This window comes from Chelmon rostratus, chromosome 3 (genome assembly GCF_017976325.1).
Source record: "Chelmon rostratus isolate fCheRos1 chromosome 3, fCheRos1.pri, whole genome shotgun sequence".
Taxonomy (NCBI): domain Eukaryota; kingdom Metazoa; phylum Chordata; class Actinopteri; order Chaetodontiformes; family Chaetodontidae; genus Chelmon; species Chelmon rostratus.
In genome coordinates, this window is record NC_055660.1 from 614,704 (window position 1) to 635,092 (window position 20,389).

The window sequence follows — 20,389 nt, forward strand, 5'->3', positions numbered from 1 at the left end:
TGTACTTATTTATCTGTACCCACCATGTGCATTTTTTTCAAAGCTATGTGCAATTCTCTTCAAATTTTTCCACTGGCAAAACGTTTTTTATAATTCTTTATACATATAGCCAATATATAGTCTGCTTCTATTTTGAATTTTTTATTCTGTTGTTATTCCTGATTTTCCCAGCCTCTCTGACAGCAGAAGACAAGCCTACCTGTTATCATAGAAAATTAAGGTTTTTTTAATCAAACTGGTCGTCGGGTGCAAACATTTACTTCATAAACACGAATACATGACTGACAAGTGAAAACAATAGAATCAAATGTTTAATCTACGCCCGTGCTTTTATTTTGTAGTATATCCATACAAACCGGATGCAAGAGCGACGCTGGGACGTTTTTTCTACGTAGCCTAGAACAGAATCGACGTACGCCAGATATCTTGCGTAAATATCCACAACAAACATGGCGGACGGTAAGTTAATTGTTGACCATTGATCTCGTTTTTCGCTGTTTTTACTGTAATTCTGCTTATTTTCTCCGCGTTTCCGGTTGATTTAATGATTTGATGGCTCAGTTCAAACCACAGAGATCGATTTTACCCGCTAATGTGGTTTATTAGCAGATACAGAACGTAAATATGATGCTAAGCTAATTTACCGCCGCTTTCAATGCGGTGCAGCTCGACCAACATCAGTGTGAAGATTTTAATGAAGAATAAACGTTATTGTTTCTTGTTTCCGTCACTAACATCGAATACTACTCAAAGGCGGACAGATGAACGGAACAAAATGGAGCGAAATTCATCAGTTGGTTTTGTGTTGTTATCGTCCTCTGTTAGCGGCCAAGACTCAAACTCGAATGAATAAACTTATTCGTCATTTTTCTTCTGCTAAGTTTACTAGTATAATTCATATATTCGTGTTACTCCGCTGCCCTGAAACGAGTTTCTTTGAACCAAATTCTGTTCAAACATCAGCGAATTTATCGGTTCCTTATTCATCGATGCTAATAACTGAAATAACAACGACATTAACACGATCAGTGTGCAGAAGTGAAATAAAGGTCATTTACAGATCGGTCTGATCTGCTGGTAAATACGGCATGATGTAGGTCAAACAGCAACATTTATTACAATCTGAACAAATCCTTCATGCTGCAGTTTTGGAGTTTCTTTTAACCAAACCTCATTTGAAAATCAGTCAATTTAAGGCCGTAAAGTTTAGGCTGATTCCCGTGATTCTGTACAGAGTTAGCAGGGGAATAAACGGTATCTGCTACTGAAAGGGTCGACAATGAATCTGTTCTGTGACAGCTTTGATAACCAGTTAAACACTCAAACACTTGAACCTTTGTTCTTTTGGGACTAATGCAGTACTCTGTCAGTCTCTCTGGCCTCTGGAAGAACTTCTCGTCCTCGTCACGTTGTTCATGTAGCAGCCGTTCATCTTCATCCTGAAGAGAAAATGTGAAAACACAAGTAAAAAAAACAAGGTGCTCGTTTGTCTTTCAGATCACACAGATGCAGATCAGTCCATGGAGGGACACACACCTGTGAGTAATACACAGTGACACACCGTAATACACAGTGATACACAGTAAAACTGCACCATGTACACAGTACCGTACTGTCATTAAAGGAGCAGTCCAACATTCAGATATCAGTTCATCTCTGTCCAGTAAGTGTTTAGCCTAGCTTAGCACAAAGACTGGGAGCAGAGGGAAAGCGTTAGCCTAGACGTTGTAATAAATCAGCAGCCAGGTTCAGGCTGGTTTCATCCTGTGAAGCTGGACTGATGCTTCGATTCAGCCAGAGATTAAACGATCAGTCGTTAATCTGACGGCTGTGAAAGCAGGCGAAGCTTTTCACTCAGTTTTTAAGACAAACTGTTTAAAGTTCAGATGTGACAGTAAATCACAGTAAAGCACGCTGTGATAAATGTTTTCACTGTTCTCTGATGTTGATTGTTGCTGAATGAAATGATTCTTTTGTAGAAGAGGAGTTTAAGTCTCTGATCGATCGATCGATCGATAAGAAGGTTTGCTGTGTTACACTCGGTGTTTGTGAACCTTTAAAGACACAAAGTCAAACACTCAAATCCTCCTGCAGGTGTCTGAAAACCCTCACGCAGAGTACGGCCTGACGGAAAACATCCAGGTAACACACACACACACACACAGAGTACACTGTGTCATGACACGGTTGACACTGACTCCCAGCATGCTTTGCTGCTGCTCCTCAGAGGACGGTGGAGAACGAGAAGGCGAGCGCAGAGAAGATCTCGAAGCAGAAGGTGGACCTACAGGCGCTGCCGACCAGAGCGTACCTGGACCAGACGGTGGTCCCGATCCTGCTGCAGGGCCTGTCGGTGCTCGCCAAGGAACGGTCAGACCCTCCACACACACACACACACACAACTTAATGAACAGTGAAGACACTGAAGGCAGGTTGGTGATCAGTAAATAGATGTGAGGCTGCGTGCTGCCTTACAGGCATCACTCAGGGTTTAAAAGCACTTTTCTCTCTCACCGTGTTTTCCAGTTTAGAAAATGATTTCATTTTTATTTGTACTTACATGAACATTAGAGGCCGTAAAGGACCAGGAGCAGATACATTATCATAAAGCATCAATGCTGCACCCTTGTCTGTCTCATGTTAGCATTAGCATTAGCAGCTGACTCGCTGCGTGGGCTCATTTTGAGACGAGAAGCTAAAACGACGTCGAGATGTTTTATCTAGAGGACGATTCAGATGTTTGACTGTCGACATCAATCCTGAACAGATTCGTTCCTTCTGACACAGAAAGATGGCCGACTGAAAGTAACGCTAGCTTAGCTTTTCTAAACGTGGTCCTGCGTGTTTTTATAGTTTGTCTCAGCTGTTTCTTTGACGCTTCCTGTGAACCATCAGACAACATTACTGACAGCTGAGCAACAGACGGATAAATCAACTTCCTAACTGATAGATCATCTCATTGGCTGCTGGGGGAAACTGTTTGACCAATCAGGAACTACAGTCTGTGATTCTGCAGCTCGTTGAATCAAACGTAATAAATCAGTAATGAGTTAATTTGTTCATCTTTTGTTATTTAGTTGTTAGTTGGTGACAGACACTCATCCCAGTTGTCGTTTTCAGATGCTTTTTAGTCTCGTGGTTGTTTTTGTTGACACAATGATGAATCCAGTGTTTTCTGCCGCTGGTCCAAACTTTGATTTTTCTCTTCCAGACCTCCGAACCCCATCGAGTATCTGGCAGCGTTCCTGCTGAAGAACAAATCCCAGTTTGAGGAGAGGAATTAAACGGAAAGCATTTCTCACAGTGGAAACTCGTTTCCGCTCGTTTTTGTTCATGAACTGCTCGACTGTTGTTTTTGTTTTTTTAATCCAGAATAAACATGTTGATGTCAAACAGGAGCTTTGGGATTTTATTCTGAAAGGATCATCCTGCACTGTTCGTCCTGTCAGAGATACAATTACTGTCTTTCTTTCTGACTGAGATGTTGCATGTTTAGATTAGCTTAGCACAAAGACTGGAGATGGGGGAAACTGCTAGCCTGACTCTACACCACCTAAATCACCAGTCACACAAACCCTCTTTGTATGTTTAGTGTGTGAGAAGAGAGACAGTTCCAAACTTAAATAACACCAACACCTTATGAGTTCACCGACTGTTGGTGGAGATCTGTACTGGAACTATTTCATGAAGACCAGTAATGTTTAAACCAAAGTGCTGATATTTACTGAATATCATTTCTGATGTTGATGACTGTGTGGCGCCCTCTGGTGGTTGAAGATTTAGATTAAGTAGATCAGCATCACAATCAAGCTGCACACTGATTTATAAATAAAACGGGCAACGTGATCGCCGGAGCGAGATTAATGTCGCCTGATTTTAGCAGTTTTCAGTTTCTTCAGCTGCTAAATGCAGACTGAACCAAAACCAGGACAGTTCATTCAAATGACCGGACATTGTTCAGCTCATTACAGCAGTTTAACAGTTTGACTTTATTGCACAGCATGAGAAATAAAACAGCAAGTATCAGTTCAAATACTGAATCAGCCCCCAGTTCACCCAAATCACCCCATCCCTCCTTACCCAGAATCCCCTGCAGGTGTTACCTGTTACCAGAGTCAGTTCCAATCAAAATCACCTGAAACACTGAGGAAGATCCACCTGAAACTCAGACCTGACAGCCGTCCTGCTGAAAGCCGATTGGCTGAACGTGGTCGTCGCTCCTGAAAAGCGTTTTTCCCTGCAGGGTCACTGAACACTGGAAAAGGTTCATTTGTGATTTGGCTGAAAGGAAACTTTAACTAGCAGAAATCTGTCTAAAACAGAAAAAAAGAAAATCAATAAATGTGATGATTATTTTCTTGATTAAACTAGAAAATGTCAGAAACAGTGAAAAACGAGACGAATTGAGCCCAAACAAAGACGCTTCATTTACTTTACTAAGCTTCATGAACAGAAGTTCTCATTATTAAATATCTGTCAGTCCAGTGATCAATTAATCAGCCAACCGCTGCAACTCCTGTAAACGGTTCTTTAAATCTCAGATTAATGTTCTTTAAACCGGGATCAGATCCGTTAACGATGCCGTTAACCGTTAACGAACATTCTGACGACACGTTTTATTCCTTTAGGTGTAACCAATGCTGGTTCTGTTTAAACCAGGGCTGAATTTCTTAGTTTAGACCCGGTTTAAGTTGAATTAAACCTTCATTAACTCTAATCTTAGTTTAAATGAGTCCTTGTTGGAGACGTCTGTCCTCCGTCTGCCTTTTTTAAAAAATAAGAAGCTTCTGTGAGAAAAATCCACCTTAAAAAACTGTAAAACATCCAACTGTGTTTCGAATAAAAACATCTCATCACCAACGTTAAATGTACAAACTGTTGATCCACTGAAGAAATGTTCAGCTTCATCTCACGCTCAACAGTTTGTCTTTTAACTTCCTGTCTGCACAGGAAGTGGGAATGTGTTGAGTAGTCTGACTCCTGCTGCTCTTCATCAGCTTTACCTGCATTTCATCGAACACGTGAGGTTTCAGCTGATATTTGTGTTTTTCTAACGTGTCAACAGAACAACATGTTTTAATGTGTTTTAATAAAATCTGACCAGCTCAGACGTCCTGAACTAAACTCTGAAACCTGCTTAGAAAACAACATCAATGTTGAAGTTTTCATGTTGATGTGGTTCAATAGTGTCACGTCGACCTCACAAACGTTTTACTGTTTCATGCTGTGATTATTAATTAATAGTTAATTATGTAGTTTGGAAGTTTATAAATCAGCTTAACAAATCAAAAAGCTTCGGGGTTAAACATTAATAATCTGCATCTGTACGGATCAGAACTCAACATGGAAACACAAAGCTGCTCTTCTGACGCAGGATTAGCTCGTTCAGCTAGCTGGAAGCTAGTTAACTCTGTAGCTAATCAACCACTTCACCTGTGGTGGATGTGGTGTCAGGTCACGTGACCTCATTCACGTGGATGCGTCTGTGTGAACCAATCAGGACCGATGCCTCCGACTTGTGTTTACTGAAGCCGGCAACACTGACAGGAAGTTAAAAGACAAAACAGGAAATGGAGTGAACAAAAACATCTGCTGCACGAGATAAATTGGCCCTGCAGAACCGGAGAATCTTTACAGGAATGTTTGACTGACAGGTGTGTCAACCAATCACACGCTGCGGATGTTACGCCCCCTCAGAAACCGAAACAGACATGATGAGTTACAGGTTCTAAGGCGGATCTTTACACTATTAGTCAGCAGGTGATCAGAAACACACCTGAGCAAAAACAGCCAGGTATCCTGCTGCCACCATCACCATCTGAACCCACGCAGCTTCTTCTGTCTGCATTACATCACTTCCTGTGGTTTGGTGAATGCACCACGTTCCCCAAACAGACTGAGAGACTCATAGAAGACCTGCACGTGAAGTAGTCTTTGTGCGTGCATCATCAGACGGCAGCGGTCCTGCAGGATCACGAGGAAGAGGAGGGGGCGTGGCTTTCTGTCAGATGTAAAACTGGTGAGCAGCCAGGTTGTCCATGAAGGGCTGAACCAGGAAGTCTGTGGAGAAGTAGAAGACCAAGCCGAAGGTGATGGAGATGGGCAGCGCCGGCAGAGCCTTCTTAAAGATGGCCAACAGCAGCAGAGTCAGGCACAGACCCTAGGACAGGTGCAGAACAGGTGTGTTACAGGTGTGTCTCATACAGAGAACGGGTGTGTCTCATACAGAGAACAGGTGTGTTTCATACAGAGAACAGGTGTGTCTCATACAGAGAACAGGTGTGTTTCATACAGAGAACAGGTGTGTTGCAGGTGTGCCTCATACAGAGAACAGGTGTGTTGCAGGTGTGTCTCATACAGAGAACAGGTGTGTTACAGGTGTGCCTCATACAGAGAACAGGTGTGTCTCATACAGAGAACAGGTGTGTTACAGGTGTGTCTCATACAGAGAACAGGTGTGTCTCATACAGAGAACGGGTGTGTCTCATACAGAGAACAGGTGTGTTTCATACAGAGAACAGGTGTGTTGCAGGTGTGCCTCATACAGAGAACAGGTGTGTTACAGGTGTGCCTCATACAGAGAACAGGTGTGTCTCATACAGAGAACAGGTGTGTTACAGGTGTGTCTCATACAGAGAACAGGTGTGTTGCAGGTGTGTCTCATACAGAGAACAGGTGTGTTGCAGGTGTGTCTCATACAGAGAACAGGTGTGTTACAGGTGTGCCTCATACAGAGAACAGGTGTGTCTCATACAGAGAACAGGTGTGTCTCATACAGAGAACAGGTGTGTTACAGGTAAATTCTGACAGACTTGAGGCCTGATTGTATTAAGTGTTTTCAGATTTGGGGGGTTTGTGTCTTCTCAGAGGTGCTGCTGCTGCAGGTTTTTGGGAACTTCAGACTCTGACGAGTTGACGTGGATTTCTTGTTACTGATGTAGTTTGAGGATTTTAGGAAGTTCCTTTAGATTTTGGGGATTGTTTGTGTGAATTCTTTCATTTGAGGAGTTACTGATGTTGATTTTGGAAACTTTCTCTTTTTGAAAGTTGCGTAGATTTTAGGAATCTGTGGGGTTTTTTAGGAGGTTGCTAATCGAGAGCAAACAGACATCAGAGCTTCGTCGGCAGCGGAGTCTCTTTCATGAAGGAGGTCTGACGACGTGCTGTGGGCTTAAAACTAGAACTCACGATAAGAATGGCGACGAAGCAGGCGAGCGTCGTGTTCCAGTCTCCGCCGGTCGCTGCAGCCTTTCCAACCAGAACGCTGTAAAAGATGAAATCGCCGAGGCCGAGCTTCACCCCTCCTGCAGACACACATTGAACGTCTCACAGAGACCAAACACTCAGCGCCGGACTTAAACTGCAGACTGATCTGAACTCACTGTCCTCCTCCAGGTCGTCTTCTGGAAACGGCCGGGACTGTCGACTCTCAGGCTCCGCCCCCCCGCTGCTCTGCTCCGCCTCCTCGTCTGAAAAATAAATGGCGGCAGGGCGACGTCATGAATACGATGAACTGATCGTAAACAGCAACACGGAGATAATTTCTTCACTTCAATAATTAACTCAATACATTTTATATCGTGGCTGATTCGCACTAAATGTTAAAATAATTTCATAGTGAAACCAGTGATTTATTCCACTGAGACTGTCAGAGTTTACTGATTTTTATTAATTTTGATGGTTTAATTTGACATTTAAAGACTAGTTTTGTCATTTAAAAAAAGAGTGAGTGAAGTGATCAATTACTGAAAACACTTCATATTGTAGATCATTAAAACAAACAAGGGGTGGACAAAATAAAAGAAATACATTCGAATCTAATGCAACAGCATAAACGACCGTTAGCTTTAATCATCAGATTGTGTCCACCCCCTCATTTCCCATGATTCCTTGCTTGTTATGTTGGACCTGTTTCCTGTCCGGAGTGCTGAGCGTCCATCGGACTCGCCATCCCCACCGTCCACATCATGGCAGCTGAACACAAACAAACAAATAAAAACAGGAAATATTTCTCTGTCACAGCCGAGCCGCAGCGTTCTCTGGATCAACTACAATAACTTCACTGATCCTCTGACTTCAATCCAGCGCCACCATCAGGTCAGCATAAAGAACTGATGACATCCAGCCTCAGCTGGACTCACTGCTAATTAGCTAATGTTAGCATGCTAACATGCCAAACTAATATGGTGAACATGGTTAACATTATGCCTGCTTAGCATCAGCACGTTAGCAGTGTGGTTGTGAGCATGTTAGCATGCTGATGTTAGTATTTAGCTCAGTACAGCCTCACAGAGCTGTTAGCATGACTGCTAACTCTTAATGTTGTTAAAAAACTTGCAGGTTAAAAAGAATTCTTAAACTCGATTGGTTCCTTTTATCAATCAATGCAGAAGTTGTCCAATGGACTGTTGAATGGACTCACAGGAGTAGATGAGGGCGGGGAAGATGGGCTCGTTGCGTTCCTGAGCCGTCTCCACCAACATCCTGAGAGGACCTTTAGGTGACAGGACAGCCACCAGGTCTGCAACAACACAAGCCACCAGAGCAAAGCATGATGGGAAACAAGCATCTGTGAGAGCCTGTAACTCAGGCTGAAGTATCGGTGTTATCAGCCGATACGTTCTCATCGTTGATAAATCAGTGCCAGCCGGTACGTTGGGAAAAGAAAATCTGTTCATTGAACTTACAACTAAATTTTAAAATTAATTTATTTCCTTTATTTCAGCTTCAGCACAGGAAGAGATGAATGTCTATAAACAACAACGGTCATGTGACAGACCTCATGCTAACTATGCTAATGCTAATTTCATACTGAAAGAAGGTTATCAGTGCTAGTGGAGAAGCTCAGTAGTGCTATTGCTAGCTCGACCTGACCCATCGGTCATGTGACATCATCGCTGACCTGTCCATGTCAAAATGAACACGGTTAGCGAGGCTGTCAGCAGGTAGCCCAGAGGTGCCTTCAGCAGCCGCCATCGCATGTCACATGACCTTCGCCTTCACATTGAGAAAGTTTTTGTTCTTAAAGGCTTAACTAACGAGCACGCCAAAGTTTGAATGTCCTGAAAACTGCGATGAAATACTCCTCCAGGTACGTCCATGATGTGTCGGAGCAGCCTCCAGCTCTCAGCGGCGACTCACCATAGATGGAGATGGCTCCCAGGATGACCCACGCCGACCACTCGGGCAGGTATTTGATGAAGACGAGGGCCATGAGGGCGCTGATGAGGATCAGGTAGGCCTGCTGCAGCTGGAGGGGGCCCTTCCAGTGGATACAGATCATCCCCACCGCCCCAAAGTTCCAGATGATCACCCCCACCGTCGGGTAGTCCACCGCCAGGTTGTACGTCTTAAACACTTCCCTGGGACAGAAGAAGAACAGCATGATGCACCTGCGTCGTTACACTCACTGAGTTCTGTTTGAGGCGAGAATGTCTGCGGTCGACGTATAAATAAAGTTATTACACAAAGTTAAATACCAGAGAGCAGGACTCACCCCAGGTACATGAAGCTGAACCAGAAGAGCAGCATGAGGGAGGACAGGATGAGCCAGCCGTGGATGAACTGAACAACCAAACACATCACATGTCACCACACCTGCTGAGGAGCCGGCGCCCTCTGGCAGCAGAAGGTTCAACTGCAGCTACACACAGGCTGCAGGTCAGACACGTTCAGGGTTCATCACCTCACAGGACGTTTGGCGTCGTTCGACGGTAAACAAAGAACTTTAACAGCTGATTTCAGCCTGCTGTGATTTTCAACAGTAAAAAATGTTTCAGCCGTCTGATGAAGATGTGAAGAGTTTTGTTAGTGATCGATTCGACACTGATGAAGAGTGTGTGAACTCTTCGTCATCTGTTCCTCTCACATCGAGACAAACGCTGAGTCAGTTTGAGCTCATTAATCAGCTGCTTTTTATCGCTGTGAATGTCTCAAGCTGTGTTTTATCAGGTTCAAGACTTGTCTCAGTGTCTCGACACAGAAGTTTGGCTTTGTTTAGCTGCTGCTGGTGTTTGGTCATGTGACTGTGGTCATGTGACTGTGGTCATGTGACTGTGTTGTGTGATGTTGAATTACTGACACATGCAGATGCTACTGGATGTTCACTGCTTCCATTAAAGCCGGCTGACCTTGTAGCAGCGATACTTGTAGAGGACGACCAGGAAGATGGTCATGACCACGATGACGCTGATCATGATGATGGTGTTGAGGACGGAGTTGAGGAGCCGGCGGCCGACAGACGGGGTGTTCTCCGTGAACGGCGTGTAGATCCTGCGGGGATAAACACTGTTAGCTGTGAGCGCAGCGGTCCGACATGTGACGGCTGAAGCGTGGACTCACAGCTGCTGGTCGGTCTTCTCGGTGTAGAAGCTGACCGACTTGATGGTGGCGACCACCACCACCATGCAGAGGGTGACGGGGATGAACAGCATGATGACGTGCTTGGCTCCGTACTTCAGAGTCAGCTCCTCGTCGTCTGCGTCCACCTCCGGGTCTGAGCCGCCGCCGCCGCCGCCGTCCACGGCAGCCGGACCCGCTCTCCTGCTTACCCCGGGCTGGACCAGCAGAGGGCGACATTCAGTGTCAGGGCACCAGGAAATACATCAGGCCAATCAGAACATTTCAAGCTTTAACCACTGAGGACAAACCGCCTTTTGTTTGGCGTCCTCTCTGACGGCTGACATGAGACGGCGCTGTGTAATAAATGAAAACCTTTACCCTTTTGGACGCCGTGTCGTTGGGGGGGTTGAGGTCTGGATCCGGTCTGTAGGATGGAACCACCGGATTCTCAGACGGGACCAACGCTGTTCTCTCGTTATAGGAGTCGTCGTCACTGTCGGAGGCGTTCATGGCTGCTCCACACAGCACCCACTACAAAAAACATCACACAGTGACCAGACCATGAGACATCAGGCCCCCGGTCACAGACACGAGAAAGACCCCGACCCCGACCCCGACCCCTCCTGTGTGAGCGAGACCCCTGACTGGGTTTCACCTCTCAGGCTACAAACAGCCCCCCGCCCCACTCTGTGATGGGCAGACGAATCTGCAGCCTGAGAGCAAACTCCTGAAAAGTTTTTGGATGAAGAAATCCATGAAATGTTTATCTTTCTCCAGTTTGAGCTAACATGCTTTTTAAGAAACTGAACGTTTGCAGCTGTGAAACACATGAAAACATCAAGCTGACATCTCCTCTCCTGCAGCCGACACCCACCCCTTCCACCCCCACCGCGAGATCCTGTGACCGTCTGCTGGTCAGTGATCAGCTGTTACAGCTCACAGATGATCCAGCAGGATTCATTCAGCTCATTATTAATATTCAGCTGTATGAAATGTAAGCAGCTTCACACGGCACAGCACGCTGAGGCTCATGGGATATGTAGTTGTTGAGGCTCTGCAGCTGATGATTGGTTTCATCATTGATGACTCCGCCTATCACATCAGAAATGTTTACGACACATTAACATTACACACACTGCTGTCCGGTTTCATCTGTAACGATGCATCGACTTTTATCACTGGTTTAGTGAGCAAAGAGGAGAAACCAGGTGAACAACCGTATCCATGGCAACCAGCAGCCTCCTCCATATTGGTTCTGAGGTACTTTACACAACTGCATACTTTTACTTCCCTTCTACTTCAGAAGGAAACGTTTGTTATTCTCCTGTAGCTCTAAAACAGCTTGTTACTGCAAAGATGATTACGATCAATAGAACACGACGATGACAGCGATCAATACAACATGATGACTTATTCTACACTAAACACACATTCATTCAAACGACCTTCAGCAGACTGTCCGGACGTATAAGCAAGTATCAGGACTTTTCCTTTTCACTCACGTTTGGTCAAAATACCAACTGTTTAAGTACAGGTGAAGAGGAGGCACCTGAAGGCCTCATGACTGAGTTCGGCCCCCAAAACCATTAAATCCGGCCCTGCAGCAGACTTTTAAACGTCACGCGAACAAAAGCCTCACCAGCCCACATTTACTGAGCTGAAACTTCATCATTTCTACAGGCCGAGCAGCGAACTGATTCACACTGAAGTCACATTTAATCCTCCGTGTGGACGCTGCACCTTCTGTCGGTCTGTCTGTCCAGGTGTCCCCAGACAACAGGAACGTGACTGCAGGTAAAAACACTTCAAACGAAGCCGTCAGTGTCACCTGAGCGGCCCAACGCGGAGACTTTACCTCGATTTAAGCCGCAGAAGACAGAAAACTGGGCCGCCCCGAAAGTAAACACCGACCGACAACCCGGAAGACGCCTGTCAGCTGACCCGCATACCACGTGATCGCCGTCCACGTCACGAGATCACGAGGCGTGCCGAGCTCCATTCATTTTACGTCCAGCGATGTGATCGAAACCGTTGTTCTTACAGTTCGTGTATAGAATCTGGACTCACTCTGTAATCTGATCGAACCCTCTGCTGTTTGATCGATAACCTCAGTGATCGACTGATCACCTCTGAAGCAGATCAGTGAACGCGCCTGCAGGTGCTTCAGCTCCAGCTGCTTCATTCAGCCCTGGTTTCCAGATTCAGGCGTTTCTTTGTACCGATGTGTGATTTGTCATGTACATGTACTGCACATATCAATAAGTAATGAATAAAAGTATTCTACTGCGACATTTTCTGTGCAGTATCATTAATGCTGGAGTCACTTTGTCCACCAGGTGCAATCTGTATAAAGTCTGTGAAATTCTACAGATTTTTGGCAGTATATTTTTATGGCAATTTTCTTATACTTCTTTGTGGCAATATATATATATTTTTTTTTTTTCAGCATATTTTTCCTCAGACATAAGCCCTTTTTCTAAAATGCACACATGTAGAGTCGCTTTTATTTTGTATTTTGTATTTCTCTACTTCTGTTGCTATTTTTTTTTTTCAGCTGCTATTACCTGCTGCTGTAATACCCAGATTTCCCCGCTGGGGATTAATAAAGTCTGTTTTATGTTATCCCACACCTGTTACACCTGATCAACTGCCCAAATCCTGATCTGATAGAATATGAAGCATCGCTGCAGATTAAACCAGCCAACAGGATAGAAAGTAGTTCAGATGAGCTCAACCTGAAACATCTACAGCAGTAAAATGCAGCATCTACATGACAGTGATTTAAGTGTATAAATGACTGTAAACAGGTTGGAACCTGATGTCCAGGAGCTCGTTTGCTTGATATGTCATGAACATGTGGGAATGGTTCAGATTTAAACTTAAACACGTCTTTCAACTGACGCAGGGAAATAAAAATCACAAGCACATGAACACAAACAAACAGGATTCATTGAGAAAATGAGTTTGATATGTGACAAAGTGGAACTGTCGTCAGTGCAAGAAGCTGGGAGTGATAAACCCTTAGAGGTCAATGAGATGATATTTAGAGAGAAAAAGCTAAAGGAGCCAGCAGGCTTGAACAGGGGGAGAGCAAAGATAGAGGGGGAGTTACAAAAAGTTAGTGTTTTTAAACAGCTGAAAGATTCAGGGCTTGTGAGAAAACACTTGGGGCTGGAGCCCACCCTCACTCCCCCCTGAATGCACCTCACGCACGGTTTAGTTCACACAGGTTTTGGACATAATAAAAAATTCACAGACTATTTTAGCGAACTCAACAGTATGTTTGTGTGGAGTTTGGGGGGGCCCTCTGTGTGACAACGTCCCTGCAAGATGTTGTTAATCACAGAGAATTAGAGGATGAAAGTCCTGAGAATCAGCTCTAACAGTCGTTAACCAGTGAAGGGATGTGAAATGGTCACCATTAGCTGAGCAAGTGTTGTTTATCACAGCGTGATAGATCTAAAATTTCCCACTGAGAAACTGAGCTTCTAAAGGCCACTTTAGTTTTACACTCTTATATATATAAATATACTTGTGTATAATGTGCACATATATAATTGATTCTATTTTGTATTCCTTTTTATCGTCTGTTTTTCTTTTCTCTGTGTCTCCTTCTGTATTCTTGCTGTTATCTCCACATAATTTCCCAGCGTGAGATCAATAAACACTGATGAACCTCACGGTCGGGTGACGTGTTGTTACCAGCCCAGTCGGCAGAATAAAATGTCGGAATTGTACGTTCCCGATTTGCTAAATTTCTACGTTTTATACATGTCACCTCAGTGACGTAGACCAGATTACCAGTACATGTGTATGAGGTGAGTTTCTACACTGTTCAAGCTGTGTTTGGGTCATTTTAAGCCCAAACCTCATCTTTTCTTAACCCTGCCCAGGTGGGTTTTGTGCCCAAACTGAACCAGACCTCAACCACAGCACTCTCACAACATCAGAATGGAAAGTGAAATGAAAAGTTTGAATGTAAAGTCATGTAAACATAATGTTTCAGTGTATGTGTGGTTTGCAGGGATGCACATTTACTGTGGCGACTGGGTTGGCTCTTTCATTAACATGAACACAGACACTGTTGTTCATTTTGACTCAGTCCCACACCCACCGTCCTGCTGCAACAAACAAGCTAGAACACCAAAAGGGGATTAATCCGCCGTTGAAAATAGTCTCCAACAAATACTCTACTCTGTTGTATATTTGTAATTTGAGAAGTAACCAGTAGCTGAAGCATCAGACAAATGTACTGCAGTGAGAAGTCAAATATGAGCCTCTGAGATGTATAGGAGTAGAAGTATAAAGCAGCACAAAATACTCAAGTAAAGTACGAGTACCTTGAATTTGTTTACTTGAGTGCAGCACTTGAGTAAAGGTAGTCTTAGTTACATTGCACCACACAGGACTCGTCACTGGTTTTTAACCATCGAGGGAGGGAAACCAGGGAAATCAACTGGGTTGGTTGAAAATGTTCATATTAGTCCAAAGAACAGGACCAAGCTTTCAGTCCATCCGACAGCATTTAGTAATATGAAATTCCCCACAGAGACGAACAGAAAAGTCTTTGTTGAACACACTGAAGGAATGTAAACTTCCTGAAGGACTCTTCTAAACAAGCAACATTCAATACAAGCAGCCGGTCTGGCAGCATCGTCTGAAGAGCAGCTATAGAATCAAACACTAGAGGGAGACATCGCAGCATCAACAGCCACCTCCTCCTCAGCCAGCCACCTCCTCCTCAGCCAGCCACCTCCTCCTCAGACAGCCACCTCCTCCTCAGCCAGCCACCTCCTCCTCAGACAGCCACCTCCTCCTCAGCCAGCCACCTCCTCCTCAGCCAGCCTCACAGCTGCATGAAATCATATACCACCCAGCTGTTTAAACAGGGCAAATCCTAACATTAGATTCCAGTCCCTGTGCCACTTCCTGCATGTTTTACAGTAGTTAAGGGTCACCACATAGATCTGAGGGGTCGTCATGATTAATGGGAAGAATTTCTGATACACAAAATGTTGATTTGTTGGACATTCGATGGTCTAATTTGACCTCTTCGGGCCTTGAACCCTTACTAAAATGCAACCATGTGAAATTTTTAGAGAAAAGTTTCAGAACCATCTGAAACACGACGAGGAGATACGACAATGAGCAGCTCCTGTAATTGACCATTTGTAGTGACGCCTTTTACCAGATCAGACTGCTCCTGTCCAAACAGGACTTGAGTCTTGTTTCTATCGATAATAAGTCATAAACAGTGTTTGATGACAGACAGCAGCACCTCAACTTCATAGCCACCATAATGTCTTACAGTTGTTTTTTCTCTGTATATCTTTATTTATTTTACACATTTTTGTTTTATATAGTCCTTTGTATTAAATGTATATAAATATATACTCAGCTTTTATTTTGTATTTTGTATTTCTCTATTTCTGTAGCCATTTTTTTTCCAACTCATATTACCTGCTACCTGCAATACCTGAATTCCCCCGGCTGGGGATGAATGAAGCCTTATCTTGTCTTATCCCATCATAGAGGCAGAGACATGCATTTATTTTTAATTGTTTGTTTATTTGTTTATTTCTGGTTGTTTATTTATTCTTTTGATTTTCTTTGAGGCCTAATTAATTAATTAATTAATTCTTGTTTTTTTTTGTCGGGGGAAACCTGAGCACCAGGAGTAAACCCACACTGCACACATATTAGAACAAATTGGAGGTCTGTCTGTGTGCTGTCCTCCTCCTTCTCCTCCTTTTCCTTCTTCTTCACCTCTTTCTTGTCTTCTTCACTTGTGGTGTTCTCCTCCGTTGTCTGTCTTGAAGAACCTGAAGCGACCCTTCTTCTCCTTCTTCAGGCAAAGGTCTTGCGGAGCATTTTTTTCATCCTCCATCTGGTTGAGTCTCATCTCCCAGCCTTGTTCTTTCTCAGCCAGCTTTTCTGTGAACTTCTTTTGCAGATTGTTGCATTTGATCTGCCAAGCTTTCTCACTCTCACTCTGGTGTTGCATGGTGACTCTCAGATGGACTTTCTTCTGTTGGTGCTTTGCTTCCAACACCAGAATGGTGGAGGGACAGTGGCGCTGCTGTTGTCTGACCTGAGACAAACAACCAGCAACCTCCTCCACCCTGCTCTTCCAAGAAGCCTTCTTCTTCTCCTCCTTCTTCTTCTCCTCCATTCCAGTCTTGAAGAAGTTGAGGAACCTGAAGCAACCCTTCTTCTTCTTCTCCTTCAGGTAAAGGTTTAGGAGAGCATTCGTCTCATCCTCCAGAGCATTCTTCTCATCCTTCATCTGGTTGAGTCTCAGTTCTTTCTCAGCCAGCTTTTCTGTGAACTTCTTTTGCACATTGTTGCATTTGATCTGCCAAGCTTTCTCACTCTCACTCAGGTGTTGCGTGGTGACTCTCTCGACTTCCTTCAGTCGCTTCTTTTCTTCTCTCACCTGCTTGACTGCAGTCTCCCAGCTCTGTTCTTTCTTGGCCAGCTCCTCTCTGAACTCCTCCTGCAGATCGTTATATTTGGTCTGCCAAGATTTGTCGTTCTGGAGAAGTTCAGCTCTGTTGTTGGACAGGTTGTCTGTGGCCTCTGTGAGCTTGAGAGAGAGAGAGTCTCTCTCTGTCTTGAGAGCCAGGATTTCCTCGTCTCTCTGCAAGAGCTTCTTCTCCACTCGGTTTACTGTCACCTGTAGTTTATTCTTCAGCGCGAAGTTCTTGTAGTTCTCCATTTTCATCCTGAAGAGCTCCGCGCTTTGCTCTTTGGCCTTCTCTGCCAGCTCCGTATTTGATTGGAGACTGTTCCCTTTGAACTCCAACTGTAGGTCGCTGTATTTGACCTGCCAATCTGTGTTGTTCTGGAGGTGCGTGTTGGCCATCAGACAGAGCTCCTCCAGTCGCTTCTTTTCTTCTTCCAGCTCTTTGACTCTCATCTCCCAGCTCTGTTCTTTCTTGGCCAGCTCCTCTGTGAACTCCTCCTGCAGATCGTTATATTTGGTCTCACAAGATTTGTCGTCCTGGAGAAGTTCAGCTCTGTTGCTGGACAGGTTGTCTGTGGCCTCTTTGAGCTTGAGCGAGAGAGAGTCTCTCTCTGTCTTGAGAGCCAGGATTTCCTCGTCTCTCTGGCAGAGCTTCGTCTCCACTTCATTCTGAAGCACAACGCTGTTGTCGTTCTCCAGCTTCATCCTGAAGAGCTCAGTGGAGATCTGAGACTCATGCTCTGTGATGGTCTCATAGATCCTCTTGTGTTCAGCTTCGAATTCCCTCTCTCTCGTCTCCCAGCTCTGTTCTTTCTTGGCCAGCTCCTCTCTGAACTCCTCCTGCAGATCGTTATATTTGGTCTCACAAGCTTTGTCGTTCTGGAGAAGTTCAGCTCTGTTGCTGGACAGGTTGTCTGTAGCCTCTGTGAGCTTGAGAGAGAGAGAGTCTCTCTCTGTCTTGAGAGCCAGGATTTCCTTGTCTCTCTGCAAGAGCTTCTTCTCCACTCGGTTTACTGTCACCTGCAGTTTATTCTTCAGCGCGAAGTTCTTGTAGTTCTCCATTTTCATCCTGAAGAGCTCCGCGCTTTGCTCTTTGGCCTTCTCTGCCAGCTCCGTATTTGATTGGAGACTGTTCCCTTTGAACTCCAACTGTAGGTCGCTGTATTTGACCTGCCAATCTGTGTTGTTCTGGAGGTGCGCGTTGGCCATCAGACAGAGCTCCTCCAGTCGCATCTTTTCTTCTTCCAGCTCTTTTACTCTCGTCTCCCAGCTCTGTTCTGTCTTGGCCAGCTCCTCTCTGAACTCCTCCTGCAGATCGTTATATTTGGTCTCACAAGCTTTGTCGTTCTGGAGAAGTTCAGCTCTGTTGGCGGACAGGTTGTCTGTGGCCTCTGCGAGCTTGAGAGAGAGAGAGTCTCTCTCTGTCTTGAGAGCCAGGATTTCCTCGTCTCTCTGCAAGAGCTTCTTCTCCACTCGGTTTACTGTCACCTGCAGTTTATTCTTCAGCGCGAAGTTCTTGTAGTTCTCCATTTTCATCCTGAAGAGCTCCACGCTTTGCTCTTTGGCCTTCTCTGCCAGCTCCGTATTTGATTGGTTCCCTTTGAAGTCCAACTGTAGGTCGCTGTATTTGACCTGCCAATCTGTGTTGTTCTGGAGGTGCGTGTTGGCCATCAGACAGAGCTCCTCCAGTCGCTTCTTTTCTTCTTCCAGCTCTTTGACTCTCATCTCCCAGCTCTGTTCTTTCTTGGCCAGCTCCTCTCTGAACTCCTCCTGCAGATCGTTGTCTGCAGTGGATGACATTTCTCTTAAGGACATCATACTTGTCTGTTGTACACTAGCTGTCTGTTGTGGACTGCCGTTGTCTGTTGTGGACATCATTTGTCTTGTCTTATGTAGTTGATCCTCTGTGACTGCGGTACGATACAATGTTCTTCTGTTGGTCTCTGAAATGAATTGACTGCTGTGCATCACTCCACAGGTGCATTCATAGCAGACTGGATCCAAGACACACGTTGTTGGCTTTGATCTTTAAGCCACGCCCCTTTTGGCTTTGATCGTTAAGCCACACCTTGTTGGCTTCGACCTTTAAGCCCCGCCCCCTTTGGCTTCGATCTTTAAGCCACGCCCTTGTTGGGTTTGATCTTCAAGACAAACTTGATTTTTGTTTTTTTTTTAATAACTTTATGAAGACCAAAAGACAAAAGCGCTGACAGTGACAGAACAACACAAGGAAGACAAAAACAACATTAATAACAGTGAATACACACAGGCCAGTTCACTGAATGTTGCAGCAAAGGTTGTCTTCATCTCCGTTTGCAGTTCAGCACCGGACAGCGCCGAGTCCGCGACTCTCTGCCCCCCTGCGGCACCAACAGCTCTGTGAACGAACAAATACGGTTGCAGTGTACTGATTAATCCAATCAGCCCGTATCAACATACACATGATAAAGCTGTGATACAGCTGTGCCTAAAACTGCCGCTGGTTAAACCGAGGCTACGTGACAGAGTCGAGACACATCTCCGCCATCTATTCCATGCACAGTTTGTGAACTTTCCACTTCACCGTTTTGAGGGTGGACCGACAGCCCTGCACAACTGAGCCACACAGTTCGTCTGCACGTACCAAAAAGCACCGGAGCGACAGTATAATAATCTAGTTATGGTTACTGATGAATTTGGGGTGATGTGTTCCTGTAATAATCATCTTACCTTGCGCATTTGTCCGCGCTGAACACCGCACACCTGCTGTCACATCATCCACCCGCCACTTCTTCTTCTGACGTTCATTCAATAAACAAAAAACAAAGTCCGTTTTATCGAGATAACAAGAAATTATCTTATTAGAACGAGATAATATCTCGTTATATCGAGAAAACGGCTTGTAAAAAAACAAAACAAAAACAAAAACCTGTCCGCTCCAGGAGGATGTCTCTTAGCTCCTCTAGCAATGTGAGGAGACGTTGGGTGTTGTCAGACCCAAGGACAGCATGCCGATGGACAAGCCCCTCCGAACCCATGGCTGCACAGAGAGTAATATTAAATTGGTTTAGAGGATTGGCTTTTGTGTTAAAGCATTTGAGAAAAACTGTAATGCAGCAGGAATATTAATCCACAAACATCAGATATGATCGAGAAACACTGACAGGAACAGTTTACTGCTGCAGCAACACTTTGACTTTAAGTTACATACTTTTACTTCAGTGAGGTTGAAATGCAGGACTTAAGCTTGTAGTGGAGTATTCCCACAGTGTTATATTTTTATTTATTTATTTTTGTTTGTACTTTTACTGCATTAAAGGATCTGAACAGTTCTTCCACCACTGGCTGCATGTCAGTGGCACCCTGAAACCTACCAGGACTCTAGACGTGAATCAAACAGTTTATTCATCAATTAGTCAAATAACAGAAAATTAATCAGCAATGTTGTCACTGGAGTCATTTTTAAAAGTCCTTTTCAAGAAAAAAATGCCAAAAATCGACATTCCAGCTTCTCACCTGTGAATATTTTCTGGTTTCACAGTTTTCTTTGACATATTTTACTGACGGAGATTCTTCAGTTTATTCACTGAACCTTTTAAAACG

The 20,389-nt window shown here is 44.5% G+C and overlaps 2 protein-coding genes across 2 annotated transcripts; one reads left to right on the forward strand and one right to left on the reverse strand.

Annotated features, from left to right (window-relative positions):
- Positions 1-406: 406 nt before the first annotated feature.
- dpy30 (dpy-30 histone methyltransferase complex regulatory subunit) lies at positions 407-3,398 on the forward strand. Its single transcript, XM_041933978.1, has 5 exons — positions 407-459; positions 1,498-1,538; positions 2,095-2,142; positions 2,228-2,370; positions 3,212-3,398. The coding sequence occupies exons 1-5, from the start codon at positions 450-452 to the stop codon at positions 3,282-3,284; spliced, it is 315 nt and encodes a 104-aa protein (XP_041789912.1). The 5' UTR covers positions 407-449; the 3' UTR covers positions 3,285-3,398.
- A 572-nt stretch (positions 3,399-3,970) lies between these two features.
- On the reverse strand, positions 3,971-12,277 carry psen2 (presenilin 2). The gene is made up of 11 exons (XM_041933082.1): positions 12,197-12,277; positions 10,720-10,872; positions 10,342-10,556; positions 10,131-10,272; positions 9,497-9,564; positions 9,142-9,362; positions 8,423-8,521; positions 7,909-7,974; positions 7,383-7,469; positions 7,189-7,304; positions 3,971-6,160 (listed from the first exon to the last, which is right to left on the reverse strand). Exons 2-11 carry the CDS (start codon positions 10,849-10,851, stop codon positions 6,005-6,007), a joined length of 1,302 nt encoding a protein of 433 aa, XP_041789016.1. The 5' UTR covers positions 10,852-10,872; positions 12,197-12,277; the 3' UTR covers positions 3,971-6,004.
- Positions 12,278-20,389: the final 8,112 nt, after the last annotated feature.

What these genes read in the sequence shown, in the direction of transcription:
- psen2 (XM_041933082.1), bottom strand. Translation starts at nt 10,851, where the DNA reads ATGAACGCCTCCGACAGTGACGACGACTCCTATAACGAGAGAACAGCG. An exon ending in GCACTCCGGACAGGAAACAG is followed by an intron (nt 7,470 to 7,908) that starts GTCCAACATAAC and finishes TTTATTTTTCAG; the next exon opens with ACGAGGAGGCGGAGCAGAGC. An exon ending in AGACGACCTGGAGGAGGACA is followed by an intron (nt 7,305 to 7,382) that starts GTGAGTTCAGAT and finishes GTGTGTCTGCAG; the next exon opens with GAGGGGTGAAGCTCGGCCTC.
- dpy30 (XM_041933978.1), top strand. An exon ending in CCATGGAGGGACACACACCT is followed by an intron (nt 1,539 to 2,094) that starts GTGAGTAATACA and finishes ATCCTCCTGCAG; the next exon opens with GTGTCTGAAAACCCTCACGC. An exon ending in TCGGTGCTCGCCAAGGAACG is followed by an intron (nt 2,371 to 3,211) that starts GTCAGACCCTCC and finishes TTTCTCTTCCAG; the next exon opens with ACCTCCGAACCCCATCGAGT.